We start from the raw sequence: 17,953 nt of genomic DNA on the forward strand, positions 1-17,953 counted from the left end.
GGGTGGGCGGGATGTGTATGTAAAAAATATAGCCAAGAATTTATTGCTAGTGTAATTGAGACCTGAATTGTCTAACTCAATAATCATTGTTAGTCTAGATGTAATTATTACAGAAAAAGAAAGAATACTTCCATGCAGGAAAAGTTTCATTAATGGTAATAATATAGCTAAAATTATTATATGCACAATTAGTTTCTACCCATTTTCTTGAATTTTATGCTCATCTTTCCTTCTGCTCCTCTGGATCCTAAGGCTGATAGTATTGTGGTGGTAGCTGGATATTATGATGAGTTGTCAGCATCAGGAGATCTTTTACTGAGAGGAGTATGATGTTGATGGCAGCTTCTTCCTCACTGTAGGATCCACTGGGGATCCTTTTTTTGTATGTTTGCTAACACACTTTTACATGTCTGCTTTTTCTTCATTGGTTTGCATATTACATCCAAGTTTACTATATATCGTGCCTTCTGTGTATGTTAGATGCCGTTTCTTTGTTCTCTTTGTTACTTGCAAAACCAGTCTTGTCCCACTGCAGATCTGCATTCCTCTAACAGGCCACTGAGGAGTTGCTGATAGCTGTGGGCTCTCCAGTGTCAAGCCCATACCACATCTGTTATCATCCTGTGCCTGTACTCCTTAACCATTGCCTCCTGTGTTTCCACTTCTTGAGGCCTCTATTATCGTAGCAGGCCTATATTTCTTCAGTCTACATTGTTATGTGAGAGTCGTAAAACCGTAGTGGTACCATACAAGAAGATAAACAAAAAATAGATTAGCCATAGTCACCCATTCAATTAGAAGCATTGCTGCTACAGCTAAAGCAAGTAAAATGATGCTGTGGCAGATCAAGGAGAGTTCAGACCAAGCAAGCCTTACAAGCTGTGGTGCTGAGGCCTTGCAAACTCGGTACGAAGCTTGTGGCCTGTTACTAGCAATGGCACTGCCTAGTTACAGGGTAGCAGGGAGGCTGGGGAGCTGGCTGCAGCTTGCTGTGGGTGGAGGGAAAGGCAGAATGGCAGATTTCTGCCTGTTACGCTTTCTCTTCTGTAACAGCTAGAGGGGAGTGGAGTTTCATCAGAGCCTTCTAAGCCCGGGACAGGGAGAAAAGATGTGCTAAGGGACACTACTGGGACTGGAGTTGGTATTTTCAGGCAGATGCTTCCCTTGTGCTTCGCTAGGATCAGAGCCCACACTTGGCAGTGACCTTAGTGCATGATAAAACCCTTGAAAATGTTGAAAGAGAAGAATTTTAAGTAGTGCTGCTTAGATCTTCTTTAGCATGGCAAAGCTGCGTGTTTCAGCTGTGTGCGTCAGGGATTTTGCTCTAGTCTGCTTTGCTTTGTTTACTCTTGTTCCAAAGCACTTTAATTGAACTAACAGCAGGAGACCTAAACTGAACAGAACCCAATCTTACTCACCCCTCTCTTCAGCTACTGTCAGCCTAAATGTGTATCATATCATGCCATCAGAAAGTCTTGATTAACTTGATATGGATAGTGGAATTTAAAAGAAAAACCCCAGATCCTTCTAGTAGAGTCATAACTGTCTGATATTCATTGCTATACTCTCTGGCAGCCTAGCCTCCAGAAGGACTTAAGTCTTCATTTCTGCAGCTGATACCAGGCAAGGCTGGCTTTGAAGAAGGCCCTTACCCTAAACTTGCTCCTTCTGGTCCCCTATATTCTTCTGGTCCCAAATATTCTAGGGTGCTGATACAGCTTGTTTCCCTGCTTCCTTGTGCTGCTCCTGTGAGTGGAGTTGTAAGAGGACCTAAGGCATTTTTAATGAAGCTGTCTTCTTTAAAGAAGTTTTCCTTTTTCCCCCTGTTTTCCTAGCAGGAAACATATTTCTGACCCAAAAGAAAGACTGAGGCGTGAAAGGGGTACAGCTTGCATTGGCTGGAGCCTGTCTTGCTCTGCGGTCACTGCTCTGTAGAAATCCCTTCAGCAAAGCCCTAAAGTATTGCCTATGTCTTGCAGTTTCCTGAGGAGCATCAAGAAACAGGCTGAAAAAGGAAGCAGTAAAGATTCCCAGAATCCAAATTAGTCACTCTTCTTAACCCCTCTGTGCGCTTTGGTCACTGTTTACAAAGCTTAGTTTATGTCTGAACGTAGACAGGCTTCAGTCAGCATGATTGGCTTAAACTGCTGCATGCTGTTTCCATAGCACCACTCAAATCTGTGCTAAGTAGTCCCTGAAGAGGCTCACAGAGCAGCCAAAATGCTTTCAGAGATGGGCATCAGTAGTAGTAATAGCCTGGTTCACAGGGATGGAGAATAAACCTTATTCAGGTATTAACTTTCCTGTTGTCAGGTGTCCCTCTGTCTTGGGGAAGAAAAACAAGCTGTTTTATCAGAATGTACTTTGCTTTGAGCCTTGACTTCTTAAACCACCTGTCTCTGTGTGTTTCATCTTCTTGACAAGCCGCTTGCGGTGTCGTGTTCTCTTTGTATTGTTATGCTCCAAAACACTTTTTTAGATGGGATTTGATTTTTGAATATAAGGATAGACTCTTGATGTGCTATTTGAAAGCTTACCATTCCCTGGAAGGAGGTACAGGCTTTGAGCCTTTTGTCTCAGTGGTATGCATCATGCCTTGCAGAGTGCAGATGCCTTCTCTATATCCTTTTTGTTCCTGTTGCACCCTGCTCTACAGTCCTGGCCACAGGATCTGGTGTGTGGTAAATGGGTTAGCAAGTGACTCTGTGGCTGAGTTTCTTATTTTAGCCTCTTTTTCTCCGCACCTTCCAATGAGGTGCAGCTTGTGAAAATCACTTTGGATAGCACCAGGAGCCTTGAGCAAGATGAATTCACAGTGAAACTTGTGTAGCCCAGGGTAAGACCTAGGGTGTCTCTTGTGAGCTGAGGGAATTCTTCTTCTACCATATTCTTCTACTAGAGCTGAGGCTGTAGCTGTAGGAAGTTCTTGCCTCTTCCTTGTTCCACGACTGCCTCAGCTTCAATGCCAGCCAGATAGGTATTTGTTTATCTTCTTGTCCTCTGGAGGTTTCTCTTCTAGCTTTTGACAGCTCATTAGGCCCAAGACAGCAGTGGTTCATGGCACTGTAGCTAAGCAGTATCTGGAGCGTGCCCTGTGGCCTGTCACCACCTCCTGAGTCACTGGAAGAAGTGTGTAGGGGGGGAAGTTATCGCAGCTGACCAAAGAGGGTTAGCTGTTTTGACATCTGATGAAGGCCAATAACGTGTCTGAAGTGGCAAGCTGGGAACTGTGCTGGTGCTTGACAGGCCGTCAGAAATTGCTCATCTTCCTGTTATGTAAGAGGAAGACTTGGATCATTAGTCAGGTCTGGCTTCCTGCTTCCCCAAATGCTCAGCCCTGTTTCAAACCCTGTTTCAAGCACACTATGTTCCCCATCAGCCTCTGCTTAGCACTTTATTCAGTTCAGTAGAATGGAATAAGCAAGAGGTAGTAAGCTTTTTTTTAAGAGTATGAATGTCTCTCTAAGAATAAGGCCTTGACTTTTAGACAAGAACAGGTCTGCTTTCAGAATTAAGTCCCCTTTTGTGCCAACCTGTACATACTTAGTTAGCTATGGCTTTTCTTTTCTGGAGGAATCCCTAAGTACTTGGTGTCAGAAGCAGAATTCAATTTCAGAGTATGTAGCCTTTAACAGCTAAACCAGTGTTGCTGTTAATACTGAACTTGTTTAGCTGTCTTGCTTGTCAATGGATAAACAACACAGAAGCTCAGTGAGCAGGTAACAATTGCCAAAGAGAAACCGCTTGTGCGGTAGGACGTTGCTGGCTGGTGCGGTAACGCACAAACTGCTTGTTAGGGCAGTTAGACTGTATGGAAAGCCTCCTACGAGGAATCCACGCTTCCATGGCTTTTAGCGTGTGCATGGCAGGGGGTGGCTTCTTCAGTAGGTTTCACTGCAAGTCCGCGGTTGTGAACGCTTGGTTGAAACGGCTCACCAGTTTGGCAGTAATTGCAATAAGTATTCTGAAACTGGAAGTGACACCCTGTGAGCCCTTTGACTAATGCCCCTCTGGGTACACTGCTTAAAACACAGACTTCCAGGCTGCAAGTTGCATGCACTGCTAAATGTAGATGGCTAGTGCAAATCGTGGGCACTGTTTGAATTGCTAATTCAATTGAATTTCTAATTTCTAATTGGAAAACTTACATCACCCTTACAAAAACGGGTGTTTGAGACATCCTGCTTTGACAGCTTTCTGTGAGGGATGCAGACGTGCATGAGTGCTATAGTTGACAAGAGCAGCAGCGAGCAAGGAAGAATTAGTTTCTGCCTCTTTCTAAATAGTAGCAAGTGCAGACTGGTGGAATTAATGTTCTGAATCTGAGTGATTTCATTTGACTTGTATGCCTGTCACTAAACAGATTTTTTTTGGCGTGAGAGATTTTTGGAGATTGTATAAGAAGAAAAGTAACCTGAGTGTAAGTGGAATTTGCAGAGCAGTGTGTTGAATACTTCTTGCAGTGGTAAATAGAGTATTTTTTCTTACAGCAAAAGGCAAGAGAGGTTTGCTGGAGTAAACTCACAGTTGTTTTTCATTCCATTCTAGCACACCGCTGTGTAAAGTTTTAATGTGCTTGTTTCTTGTTTGCCATTCAAGAACAAACTTCATTTTCACAGATGAGAAGTATACTTTGCCCCCATTTCCAATGAAAAAGTACTTTCCCATTCAAGATACTTTCTCAAGAGTGTGAATGGGGAGAACTGCTACTTCTAATTCTGAAAATATGGAATAGGAAGAGAGATACAGAAGTAAAAGAAAGACTTGCGCATGTTACCTAGTGGAACTCATACAATTTTCTGAGCTCTTGGAGAGGGAGAACTGATAAATCAATGATAAAACAACTGTCAGGTAAAATAATCAAACTTTTGTAGTCTGTCTGTTTCAAGTCTTTGATACTAAATTCAGCCAGAACTTCCCTTGGCTCAAGAAGGAGATTGTTAATAATATCATGTCCTTGGGATACTGCTGATGTTATGAACAATGTCACTAGAGGCTTTATTTCCACTTCATGCAAGTTGACAGCAGCAATGCTTCTGACAGGTGTCATGGCTCTTTAATAATAAAGCTATATCACAGTTCAGTAGTTAAAGTGCACCCTTGAGGACTGACATCTGTGAACAACCAGTATGCAAGCAACTCCTTGGGCTGCCCCTTCTTTGATATTCTGATACGTTTTTTATCTGGCAATGTAGAGTGGAAAATCTGTGAATTGCATAATTAATAGCTATTAAAGTCCTGAATTATTCTGAGGAGTTTCTGCCCTGGTGGCAGGGCTATGCTGTGCCAAACCTGATGTAACAGTAACCTGCTGGGCCTCAGCTGGATGACCTGCTTAAGTATAAAGGTTGAAAAGTTTACTAGACTAATCTGCTACAGAGAATGGATCACTGGGACTGGAGCATGACTAGTCTTCAGAGTACCTAAGAACTTTTTATTTTTTTTAGGTTTGCAGTTGTGTCACTGGGCATGAGATGAGTGAGCTTGTGTGATAGGGGATGATGCTGACTTTGGACTTAACACTGAAAAGCTTGGTTCTTTGGAGTTTGCAGTCATGTTCACTTCCAGTTCAAATAGTGTGAGGTGACAACTTGTAGAAATGTTGCCGTGCAGTTCTAGACCTACTGCTGACTAGGAACAGTGGAGTGTGGGTTTGTTTGTCGTTTTGTTTTTTTTTTTTTTTCCTTTAAGTTCTCCCCTGAACTGAGTTGAAGCTCAATTTCATTATAAGGCATTTTGTTCACGCTCTTACCTGTTGGATTTCTTCCCACCACCTCATGGTTTATACCACATCAGCTATTACCAGAGTGGATAAATGTCTGCCTTATTGTACTCGTGTAGACATATCTTCCCAGCTGGTATCTGCTGTCTTATATTTCAGTGTATTTTAGTAAAATGAATGCTTTAACTTGCTCTATTCACTCCTCTGAAATATGAATAAGGAGATTGGGATTCAGCTTATCCAAGCATGCTGATGTTAGGAAAACTTACTTTTGTATGGGATAGATTGGATGGACAGAACTAGATCATGCATAAATATATTAATACTGCATTGGAATCTTGAGGCTTGAGGTCAGTACTCTTTCAATTTGAAATAGTTTTCTGTATAAAACTTGAAAAAGCAAATATAGATTGCCTGTAATGTCATCCAGATGTGAAAAGTGATGTCTCCTGTCCAAAGTCAAATCTAATTGAAGGGGGCCTGCCCAGGCTCTTTTTGGACCTAGAAGTCCTTAAAAGCCAAAATTTTGGGAGAAATTTTCCCTGGATAAGCTTCCTTGACTCTTTTCTCCACCATCTTCTACTTTTGGAGTGATTAGGATTTTATGATTGTCTGTTGATTCATGTGACAGCAGTATCTCTATAGGCTAACCATTTCATTTAATTTACTGTCTTAGTCTGACTTGCAGTAAGAGCAAATGTCTCTTAACAAGATTTATTCAGCTCAAGCAGTATTAAAAGTCATTCAAGGACAAATCATCAGGTAAAATCTCAAAGTACTTATTAATATAATGGGAGTTTTGGTGGTTATGTTATTTTAAAGGAAGGTGCATTAACTGCATTATATAAAAATAAGCCATTCAATGCAGTTGTCTTATTAGTGGATTTCTTCTGGTTTATTCCATGACACTTGCAGGATTCTCCTTCCTACCTCTTCGATGAGATTAAGAGCAGTGCAGAGAGATTCAAACTACACATCTAGCAAGAAAACTTATCTCTGTAGTGGCTAAATGAGAAAGGAGTCAGACTACAGCAAGTGTTCAGCTTAATGGTGCAATAATAATTTCTTTGTAGAGGTTTTGGCAAAAACTTGTTTCATTGATGCCCTCATGTATTGATTGCCAGGCTTCTCTATGGATGCCACTGATGAATGTGTTTCATGTTAAATAACAGAAGTCAAATTGATGCTTGCAAGAAGTTCTATCAAATCTGTAGTAGTGAGGGAGCCAGGTATTAGGTATCTGGATACTGCCTGCATTTAAAAAAATTGTGTGGGGACCTTAGGAGAGCTCAACCAGGAAGCTCCGTCTCCTCAATTAGCATTAGCAATGTTCTGAGGTGGACCAAAGTCAACAGGAGAAGACTGTTTCATCAGGATGGCACTTTCTATACCTTACCTTTCAGTGGTAACTTTGTTGTCTCTAATGGCACTTCAGTTGGAGTCACATCCTTAGGGGGAGCCTGCCTGCTTGTTGCTGTGTGCTGACTGCTCCTAGGAGACCTGCACTAGAGCACTGAAGACAACTGTGCTGAATGCAGAAGTGGCTCTCCCAGTGCTTTTGAAGGGCAAGCTGATGTATTTCTAGCTGAATGGATTTGAGTTTGGAAGTTCTTGTGCCGGCTTTGGCTGGATCAGTGAGCTTTGCTAGAAGAGAAGCTGATAGCTGCTGGAGGAATAAAGGAAGCTGCAATGGGCTAAGTGAAGGATAAGGAGGAGAGAAGCGAGGAGACAGAAGGGAATTCAAAGGCTTAACTTCAGCCTAGTTTCCTTAGACTCTGCTTAATCAATAGAATAAGTAATGAGAGAGGGGCTCCTGCTATAAAGAGAGCATAAGGTAACTGTAGCATAGTGACACATGTATCTAATTTGAACACTCCAAACTTTTCTCTGTATACAGGAATGGACTCTTCCTACTAAAGAGTTGTAAATGCATTTTTCGGGGGAAGAGAATTAGTTTGGGTTGGAGAGGGGCATTCAGGGAGAAGTGAATGGCTTTCTAAAACATGTTTGTCAAGAATTACTCCTGCTAAAGGTCTGAAATCACTTATTGGGCTCAAGAAAGTGCTTGCTCCTAATCTCTTCAACACAATATAAGCCAGTCCATTTTATGTAAATATAAGCCTCTTTTGGTAGATTCTGGCACAACTGGACTGGTCAGCTACCTTAGCTATCCCTAACTGAAATCAAAATAGTCTCTACTGCTAGAGATACTCTTACCTTGCTTGTCAGCTATCCTAATACTGCAGTGGACTATGAAGGTGTGTGGAAGTGCTAGCTCTACTGTGAAGAGTCTGTCCATACCTCAGTTTAGAAAGGATGGAATAAAATTGAGCTTTTTTTTCCCTGTCATCTGGTAGGCATTTGCAAATCTAATTTACAAGAGCAAAGGCTTGCTACACTCCTCCCCAAGCTTAGCGCACCAGGACTTGTGTTCCTGGACAGACTCTCCACCACTGTTGTTTTAATGACTTTGAGAGATGTGAGTGAGCAGAATGACTTCATAGAGCTGTGCTCTTCATCTACATAGTAATGCTTCCAAATAAATTACTAGCTACTAAAGTACAACATGCACCTCAGAAAATGCCTAGATGTCTAAATACCATCATGGTTATCATGTTTTCAAAGCTCACCAGACTGTATATGCCCCAGCCACCTCCATAGTCAAGCTGTGCAAGGTAAGTGTGCCCAATTACTACAGTACCTGAATAATAAGAGTAAAATGGCAGTGAGGGATCCCACCAGGTAGGATCTCTACTTCAGGGTCTGAGTTGTGGCATCTGTCTTGGCTTCAGAAATGAGCCTCAAAACTGAATAGCTCTCTTGTTGCTGTGCTTGTCAAAAAGTTTGATGAAATTCTTGTCCTAAGCCCCATTTTGTCAAATTGTGCACTACTTGGTTGCTTATATCCTTTCCACATTGCTGCCTGTTATGTCTTTTGTAGTAAGTGGTATAAATTCTGTGCAGGGCTAAAACCAGACACAGATTAGGTAATTACATGGTGGGAGCTAATCTGTACCATCAAACATTCTTTCAGCGCTTGAGATATCATTAATAAGGTGTTGCTAAAACTATGAAACACGAAGAGCGCTTTTCTTTGTTGATTAGCCTTTCAAATATCACAGTACGTGTTTGAAACTAATTTGTAATCAAATCTTCTTAAAACATCCAGGATCAGTTTCATGGTGGGATCTGATAGTGTGGCGTTGGAATTGTAGGCTATTCTGGAGCTGTTTTTCAGAAATGAAGTCTCTAGTGTGTGGCATTGAAAGGATAGATTTGTTTTAAGAGTGCAAAAGATCAGGGCTGTCTTCTGAGAGAACCTGGGAGTCTTTCCAATCAAATTCACTCTAGCAAAGCTTTTAATTAGTTTTGCAAGTTAAATACTCAAACTTTACTTAAAAAGATCCCATTCTGCACTACAGTATTCTCTCTCAGATCTTTTTCAATCTTCTAGCTGCAGCTCAGCAATATTTCTGTAGCATCTCTGACTGCTTCAGTCTCTTAACTGCGGGTCAGAATCTCTAGAGAATGGCAGCATAACTGGGATAACTAGTTGAAGTCAAATAACTAAATATAAATTCCTATAGAACTTACCTGCCAACTCTTTCACTCTGGAGGTATATTAATCTTGCTTAGAAATCTTCCTGCCTGTTCGTACAGTTTGCCTTGACTCCTCCAGAGCTTATGAAGTACTCTACCTGATCACCGCTTTCTTTGGCCTGGACTATTACTGTAGGCTGGAAAGACTTTTCACCCATTATTGCTGGAATGGGCAAATGTGACTGTTTTGATATCTGAGATTCAAAACTTTCTGTAGGCAGTGTTCCTGCCATATGGTAAAAAATCTTACAGATATTAGAACAACTGTCTTTCAAAGGTAGTGGAGAACCTATGCAAGTATAGAGACTTCTGTTTGAGATAAATGAGTTAAAGGTATTGTGGTGTCGAATTTTCTAGCAGCAAAATATGCTGGAGTGTGGATCTACTCCTTCACAAACAAGATCAGAGGAAATTTGTCTGAGTTTATAACTGAATTGTGAGAACAAAGAGGGAGAGAAGAAAACTGCTCCCTTCGCTAAGGCATGTGTGAACTGACAGCAATGATACATCCTCAAACCTGATGTAAGGGAAGAGCAGGACTAGCAACCTGGTACTCTAATGCTTAAATGCTTTCATGGTTTAGGATGTCAGTACATGCTGGGAGAAGACTGAGGACTCTAACAACATATTTTTCTTTTTGATAGGTGTAAGTAAAGGCAGAGTTTAGTCTTAAGAAAATTTTGGAGAAGATACTTCTATACAAAGAGTCGTATTGTCATTGTTGTTATGTAAGGGAGAGCTGACCCAGAAGAAGCATGCAAGGCGACTGAAATGATGAGATTAGTATGGTGGTGTTGAATTGGGCTCTGCTAGAAGACAGCGAATGCCGAAGTCTGCTGGCCATTACTAATAGGGCTGCAGAAGCCTATACTCCTACTATTCAACAACTGCTATAGCTGTGCAGCTCCATTTGTGTCACGAACAAATTGTGGGGGCTGAAAGAGAGCTAGCAGCTGTTAAAGGGTGGGGGCAGTGCACAACATACACTGGAATGTAAATGCACTAATTTAAGGCTTAGTGTTTGAGTTTCTGTCTTATTCCTTTGTGGTATCTTTCTGTATTAAATTAATGCACTTTTTAAGGTGTTGGAGCAGATGATGAAAGCCTTTGCTCATCTGTAAGCTCATAAGAGCTTGAAGATAAAATTGATACTGTAGAACCTAGATTGGCTTAAGATGCTTAAGTGGCTTTATAGCCCTTAAAATGGCTTATGCCCTATAAAACTCAGTTGGAGGGGGGACAGACGCCTGACTATTGCTGCCTGCTTGGGACCTATCTGAGAAAGGTGGATGTGGATGGAAGATGTGGCAGAAACTTTCACCCTGACGGCTGTTTGTGGAAGGGCTCCTGATGGTCTCGCCCATCGCCTGACTGCAGGAGCAGCCAATGCAACTTCAAAGCAGTTACAGTATGAGCAGGAAGTTGAATCTTAGCCATCGTACTTGGAATAGGAGACTGAATCTTGTTACCATGCCAGAAGCAGGGGGAGAAACAAACTACTCTTCCTTTTTGACAGCTTTTCCCCCCCAAAATTACACACTTGCCCCCACCATCTTCTGCTTGCTCAGCTAAGTGCTGAAGTCATGAGGTCAGGGCTTGCCTTGTGTACGTGCACTTGTACGTGAGTTAGTGCTTAAACAGGCTGTGAACACAGGGTGTCCAAGATGATGAGGCACCTGTGTGGCAGGAGAGCTCTTTATTTGATGAGGCATGAATTTTGTGGATTGCTTGCTTAAGTGGCTTTAGCCAAAGTAGATCCAAAATTTGGATCTTGTCCTAGGGTAGCCTCTGCCTTCCTCCAATTCTGATGCATTTTGAATTTAAGTCTCTGTATGAAACACTGATGAATATGTGGCTTAGTTTCTTTAAAGGCTAGAGATGGAGTTTGATTTTACCTTACCTGTGTTTCTTTAGGGAAAGAGGGATACAACTTGTATACAAATAAACCATTCTTCTTCCACAAGACCTCAGCCTTCATGAAAAGCAGTTTCTCTGCAACGCTACCATTATCCTTGCTTAGCTACCAACAAGACAGAGGTGTTTTAATGTTATTGCCTTATTTGAATTGCTGCTACTTAGCCAGGGGCTAATGTTGGAGCTGCAGTACTAGGTAGCAGGAGGTTATCTGAAGAAAGAGCACAGTGTCTGATACTAGGCAGACAAATATCCGGTTAACTGTGTTTGCTTAATTTTTAACAGCTTTTCTAGCTATGCAGAAAGTTCCCTCCCTTATGATTCATGACATGCACAATCTGTGCTAACTAAATACTTACCTGGGAAGAGCTTAGAATGTGCTCTCTAACCTTAACAAAGGGGATTACATCATGATTAATGGTAAGAATTGTGGTAATGCTTTGCTGAAGCTTGCCGAGGCTTTCTGAGCCACTTTGTGACATTCAGTTGAACTTGTCAGTAATTGGTTCAATCATCCTTGACAGAAGTAATCTACTTTGGTGCCAGTCTTTCCAACAGCAGCTTCTAAAATGGCATAGATGACTAAGTGCTGAGCTCTTAGTTATCCTGACCTGTTAAGGACAAATGAGTACTAGCTCTGGAACGGCAGAGGTTTGTACAGCACAATCTTCAGTTTTAATCTCTCACATAGTGAGCAAAACACTGCTACCTGTCTCTAGAGCAGGTAAGTCTCATTCTTAGGCTTTACGGTCTCCTGAGGTGCTGGCTTGCTGCTGCTACCTGCAGTAATCTCGGTAACAACTGTAAGAAGTGAGCTTTGCATACTGGGCAAAGACCAAAGATGTTCAAGCATTTAGAATAACTAAGGCAAATAATAGAAGTCTGAGCTTAAGATTCAACTCTAAAATTTAGGTATTGCAGCAGAAAAACAAGGTACATCTAATGGGGAATGGTTTAATGGCTTCAATTTCATATTGAACCAGTTTTGTGTGCTCTGAATTACTATGAAGGGTGAGGAGAGAGGAATTCAGTGGGATATTTTGGTCATGGGAGGGCCTTGCTTTAGAAAGGCCTCATGGTAGAGTTGTTTATAAAACTTAAATCCTGATTTCTGGCATTGTCTAGCACTGTTCAGATTATGGGGAACAAACAAATTCAGCAAAAAGCTTCACCAAACAGAGCAAAACCTTTCCTTGCTTTTGATTCCTTCTGGTTGCTATCTTTTTTTCTCTCTCCTGCACCCCCGTCTCGCTTTGCTTCCTCGGGACCATTACTTTAATTTGGAATGTTGCTTGGGGATAAGTTCCTTTCTCCTCCAAAATGCACCACACAGTATCTATCTAACAGTATCTATCTTATTCAGACCTTCTTTCAGAAGTACAGGGAGGAGTGCTGCCTTGCTCTGCCCTGAGTCTTTGGAGGAGGGAGCTACTGGGAAGAAGCTTATAAAATGATTGCTATAGCCAGCAATGAAGTATTTGTTTTCCACCCTGGAGTAGATAACTATGGTGGTAAAAAATACTCAGCTTTTCTAGTATGCCACATCTAATAATTTGTCGCTTTATGTAATCCATTTAGTGCAACTACTGTCTGAGCCTACAGAAGGTAGACCATGCCTTTTGAGCAACGTGAAAAAAAGCTGCAAAACAAAATCTGTAACTATTCATGTTAGCATGCTTGGTTGATGGAGAGCATTGGCAATATGTTGCTCTAGCTGTGTTAAAGTTTTCTGCTGTTCTGGATACACTAGGTAGAATTGGTGACCAAAGCTCTGACCTTTATCAGATGAGCTTTGCGATATTTCTGGCAGATTTCACAGCCGCGTGTCAGAAATGTGCAAGGGTGTTGTATTTTTTTTTCCTTTGAGTTGATTTGGAATATAACAGAGAACTGTATTTCAAGCTTCTTCCCTCTCTTTATTTTTATGAACCTGCGGGTAATGTGCATCAGAAGCCAACGTAGGTGTGCAGTCTGAAGGAGCTGCTCCTTCATTAGCCTGAAGGTCTGTTCTGCCCACGCTGACTCAAGTGGAAATGGAAATTCAAAACTTCAGAAACAGAACAGTTTTGTCCCGTATCCCTAAGGAACACAGTGCGCAGGCTTCACTTGGGTATGCTGAAAGGCTGATCCACCTCTGCAGCTTTGTGCAGGGGGCGGCTTAATGTCTGATCGCTATCAGCTCTGTCTTCAAACATCCCTTGTACGACGGAGGAAAAGATTAACTCCGATTTGATTTTTGCACTTCTGCATGCAGGATGCAGCTGAAGCTCAGTTAAGGAAATCATCACGTAGCTGTAAAGGAGATCTACTTTGTTAGTAAACTTGATTTTTTTTATTTTATTTTTTCCTTTCAGTGAAAGAAGCTGACCTTGGAAGGGGGGAAAAAATGCAGTGAAGCACTACAGAACCAGGCTGAGTGCCTCCTTTACGTGAGAAGCATTTCAGCTTCTTCCCAGGCTCTCTGCTGGGCTAAATTTTACACCCCCATAGCATGAAGTCAGATGGCTCGTGTAAGTCGATCTCTCTTCGCAGTATACGTGTCAAAACGTAAGTGCGTTCCGTCAGGAACGTGCATTCCGGTGTTACCGGTTCCTGCCTCTCGGCGGCTCTGCGTGAAGCACCAGGGAGACAGGAATGTTTCAACGATCTCTTTCCCGCAAAAGCCTCGCAGCCCGGTTTGTCGTGGTGCAGGGCAGCCTTAGCGTGTGATACCTGCCGGGCGGGGACCGGGTGCTGCCTCGGGGTTCTCACGCCGGTAGAAACAGCCGGAGACACGGGAGAGCTGCGCACCCAGAATTTTCCATTAATCAGAGGAAAAAGTCCTACGCAGATGGTATATAGGATAGCTTATGGCTGGTAATCCTTTTGTGTCCTAGAAGATTAAGGATATCCTGGTGTAGCTGCAGTCAGCTGACCTCCCCCCTCTTTTTTTATTTAAGTGATTGGAAATTCTTGATGTAATTCTGCGGAGGACGAAGACTTCCCTGGCAGCTTGTGAGCCGTGCACTGCAAATGTTTGTTGAAGGAACGGTCTGTTTAAGTCCAGCCCCAGTTATAGATTTACAGGAACTTAACCTAGTGCCATGTAAACAGCAACAACATGGTTAAGAAATTACTTGCCAGATGGCTGTATCAAACCTGATAGAAGCGTAAAATTGAGTCAAACGCAACGTGCGCGCGCCCCAGGAGGATTTGCACACCCTGCGTGCCGTGGGGCTCGCTGGGTGAAGGAGGGCCCTGCCGAAAGCTGAGATGAACCCCGCCGCGGAGGGAGCGCGCGGCCGTGCCCGCTGAACTCGCTGGGATGGATCTCCACGAGGATTACGAGTCGCCGTTTGACTTCAATTCTGGAGTGAACAGGAACTATCTTTACCTGTCACCCCGTATAAACGTTTCTCCGCCTGGATCACCGGTACTGAACAGCTCTGGTAACTTCCTGATCTTTCTTCTTAAAAACATCCTCGTGCAAAGGTTAATGGCTGGTATCTGTGAAAAGGAGCTTCTCCAACTGAGAAGCTGTGCGATTTGGCTGAACACAGGTGTAAAGGATGCTAAAATGTGTAAAAGGGTGCTGTTGGCTGGTTTAACAGATGCAGTGTGCCACGTAGGTAGTATCTTGGGTGATTCAAATATATGAGCTTTACCTGATTTCTTATTTGTTAACTCAGTAGAAAGGCTGTTTGTGGAAAACAAAGTGAGCAAGAAAATTTAGGAAGAACCTCTGCATGATTGAGATAACTGGCCTAGTTTGACTATTAGTTTTTTTTTTCCTTAAAGTTGGAATTACATACTTTATCTGAAATTATATCTGCTGTTGCCTTAGTATTAAAAATATCACCGATTAACAAAATTACCCTTAAAACCTTTACTCTGTTCCACCTGGCATTTAAAAGGCTGTAAATCTTAGGGCTGTAGATGCAGGCCCCTGAGGCAGTGGCCGCAGTGCAGCGGCATCCATCTAATGCTTAACCAGACTAGCTTCTACTTGATGAGCTAGCTTTTACCACATTTTTCCTTTCCATGCTGATGCACGCTATCTTCCTTGATATGACTGCATGTGATGCTTTCCAGAACCTAGTTGTCTGTAATTTCTCTAAAAAGCAGAGGAAGCTTAGCCCTACCTCAGGTGTAACAAAGCAGAAGCAAGCTGCAGAGGTGTTGCCTCTTTTGTGGGCTTCTTCCTTGAAATATTTAAAGAAACATTCACACAGGGCTTGCCCAGCTTAGTTCATGGAGCGGTTTCAGTGCATGAGTGAGTGACAGGCCTGTGCGGAGTGGCGGTCGGTCAGCTTGCCTTCAAAATTTCTGCGTCAGCCCCTTCTTCTTCTAGAGGAGGGGAGAAGCAGGTCTTCGGATCTAATAGCAATGCATCAGAGTAAAGACTGGTCTTTCCTTTCTGTATTCACTTTAAATTAATTTATGATCCTATATTTGGGAGAAGCCAAAGAACTTTCTTCTCCTTCTGGCTTTTTTCACTAAGATAAATAGGAAGCACTTAAATTTGTTCTTACATATGTGTTGTAAAATAAGTATACTCTGTAGTGCTGTCACTCCTGTGATTTGCTTAAGTGTTGGAATGATCTTAAAAACTTGTAACAACTTGTACTTTTGAACTCTAGGAAGCACCTTTTTCTTCTTTAGCTTTGCCAACTGTGCGGTGATTGCCAAAATGCTTATTCTACCATGGACAGAATATGTCTGTCTAAAGATTAAGCTTTATGAAGACTAACACTCTCCCACCAAATGCTGCTCGTCTAAAATGACTGAATGGCTGATGTTTCTTGCTAGTCTTTGAATTCAGGCCAGGAAAAAATGGTAGCAACTTCAGGTCAAAATAGGGCATGAACTTGGGTTGCGGGGGAAAAAAAAAATAACAAAAAGCAAAAACCAAGAAGCTCAAACCAACTAAACAACCAAACCCAAAGCCCATTCCAGACCAGAAAACCTGGGTGCAAGTTGATTTGCTCTAATACTCTGCCTACCATAGCAAGCTGATGGGGGGGAGGGTTAAGTTTTATTTCCTGGGCAGTTCAGGAATGTGTTTTTTAGAGTCCTAATCAACTACATTCTCAGTGCCTTTCATCAGTTAACTACATCTACAGAACCAAGTAGAGAGAGTACGTCAGGCACCTAAAAACTGACCTTAGAGCTAAATAAGACAATAGTATTCCCAATACTGATTTTCCCTCTACAGTACTTTCACTCCATTTAAGAGACTTGAAACGCGAGCGCTAAACTTGGTTACAGCAGTCAGGATACCAAACTACCCTTTGCTACTCTCAGAATGGTGCATTGAAAGGTAACGCACTGGAACACAATAATAAGCGTTGTGCAAGTGAAGAGAGAAGAACGCACATGATGGATGCTCTTCTGATAGGAGATTGAGACGAACTGTGGCCATCTACCAGCTGACTGCTTTTCGTCTGGTTTCTTGCCCCCAGCCCACGTAAATAGCCAAGCTGTGCCATGCACCTTTCTGTAGGAAGCTGGCTTAAAGACAGGATTCTGTTGTCTGTAAATACCAGTTCATTTGTTAATTTGGGGATGTAGCCAAGCTGCTGCTGAGTTTTGCGGGCTATGCTTCTACGCAGCTGTTTCTTGATCACGCTGGTTAGCTCTTCTTTCCTAGCTGTAAAAGTGCAGGTGCACCTTGTATCCTGCAAGTGTTGGAGTAAGCTGAGAAATGGGAGTTAAGCAAGGAGAAGGGATGTGAAGGGAGTGCCAGAAGAAACGCAAAAGAAGGGTTTTAGATACTGAAAAAAGAACTAAAGTAGTAGTTAACTGTGGGAATGGGATGGCAAGAAGAGGAAGGCTTGGTGAGATGTACAAGGTGAGGCATGGAGGACTCTAAATAGCAGTGATTTCCTTCTTAAAAGATCTAAAATAGGAAGGGGAGGGAAAGTGTTTCCCTAGCTTCTCAGCTTTGAATCTTAAGGTCTGTATAGGCAGCAAGCAGCACAAACTCTCCTAAAACATTAGTTTTCCAAAAATAAGATATATTCCCCCAAATAGAAACTACTAGTATGGGAGACAATCCAGCATGTTTTCCTACTGCTGAAATCACTTGATCTATTTTTAGTGAGATAATCCAGATGACTCTTCATAACCAGATTGAACAGACTTTCAGCTGAATGTGCTAATCCTCTATAGTCTGTGATCTTTGGTACTTGCAAACCTTCTGAAATCACTTTTGAAATGGCAACTTCTGTGGCTCCCTTCTGCGGAGTTGGAACGAGGTCAGCCTTGAGAAAGAGGTTAACGCACCAGCGATTATAGAATGTCAGGGAAAAGCACAGTCAGAATTATTACCATTTTCCTTTAGTTACAGTGACTAACAGCACAAACAGCAATTTAACAAAACAAAACAAAAGGCATTTTTGACAGCTTGATGCTGAGGAAATATGCTAATAGAATATATAAATAAAGTTTGTAGGACATGGGCATTAATCCTTTTTTGTTCAGTGCTGTAGCGCTGTGCTTGGTTTGGGCATTAGTCTTAAAACATTCTCCCTGGATTCTTGTCATAAAAGTGTGTCAGAAAACCTATAGAAACTCTGTTATGTTAGTCCAGAAGACAGACAGACATCTCTGGAAAAATGTGGAATAGATTTCATAAATAAAAGCTTGCAGAATGGGGTTTGAGTGACTTTCTATTTCTATGCGCTTCCTTCTCAGTCTACTCCATGGCTAATTTAACGCTTAAAAATGTTCTGTCCG

At 42.1% G+C, this 17,953-nt stretch overlaps 1 protein-coding gene across 4 annotated transcripts in view; it reads left to right on the plus strand.

Moving 5' to 3' along the window:
• Positions 1-17,953, plus strand: part of TPD52 (tumor protein D52) — a 126,241-nt gene that overhangs the window by 4,931 nt on the left and 103,357 nt on the right. For 2 of the 4 annotated variants that reach the window (XM_062570255.1, XM_062570252.1), the window contains exon 1: positions 14,541-14,664. The exons of the other annotated variants lie outside the window; for them this stretch is intronic. In XM_062570255.1, the coding sequence (XP_062426239.1) occupies positions 14,541-14,664 (124 nt within the window). Of the gene's footprint in view, positions 1-14,540; positions 14,665-17,953 lie in introns of those variants that run through there. 4 annotated transcript variants of the gene reach the window in all.

This window comes from Rhea pennata, chromosome 2, assembly GCF_028389875.1.
Source record: "Rhea pennata isolate bPtePen1 chromosome 2, bPtePen1.pri, whole genome shotgun sequence".
NCBI lineage: Eukaryota > Metazoa > Chordata > Aves > Rheiformes > Rheidae > Rhea > Rhea pennata.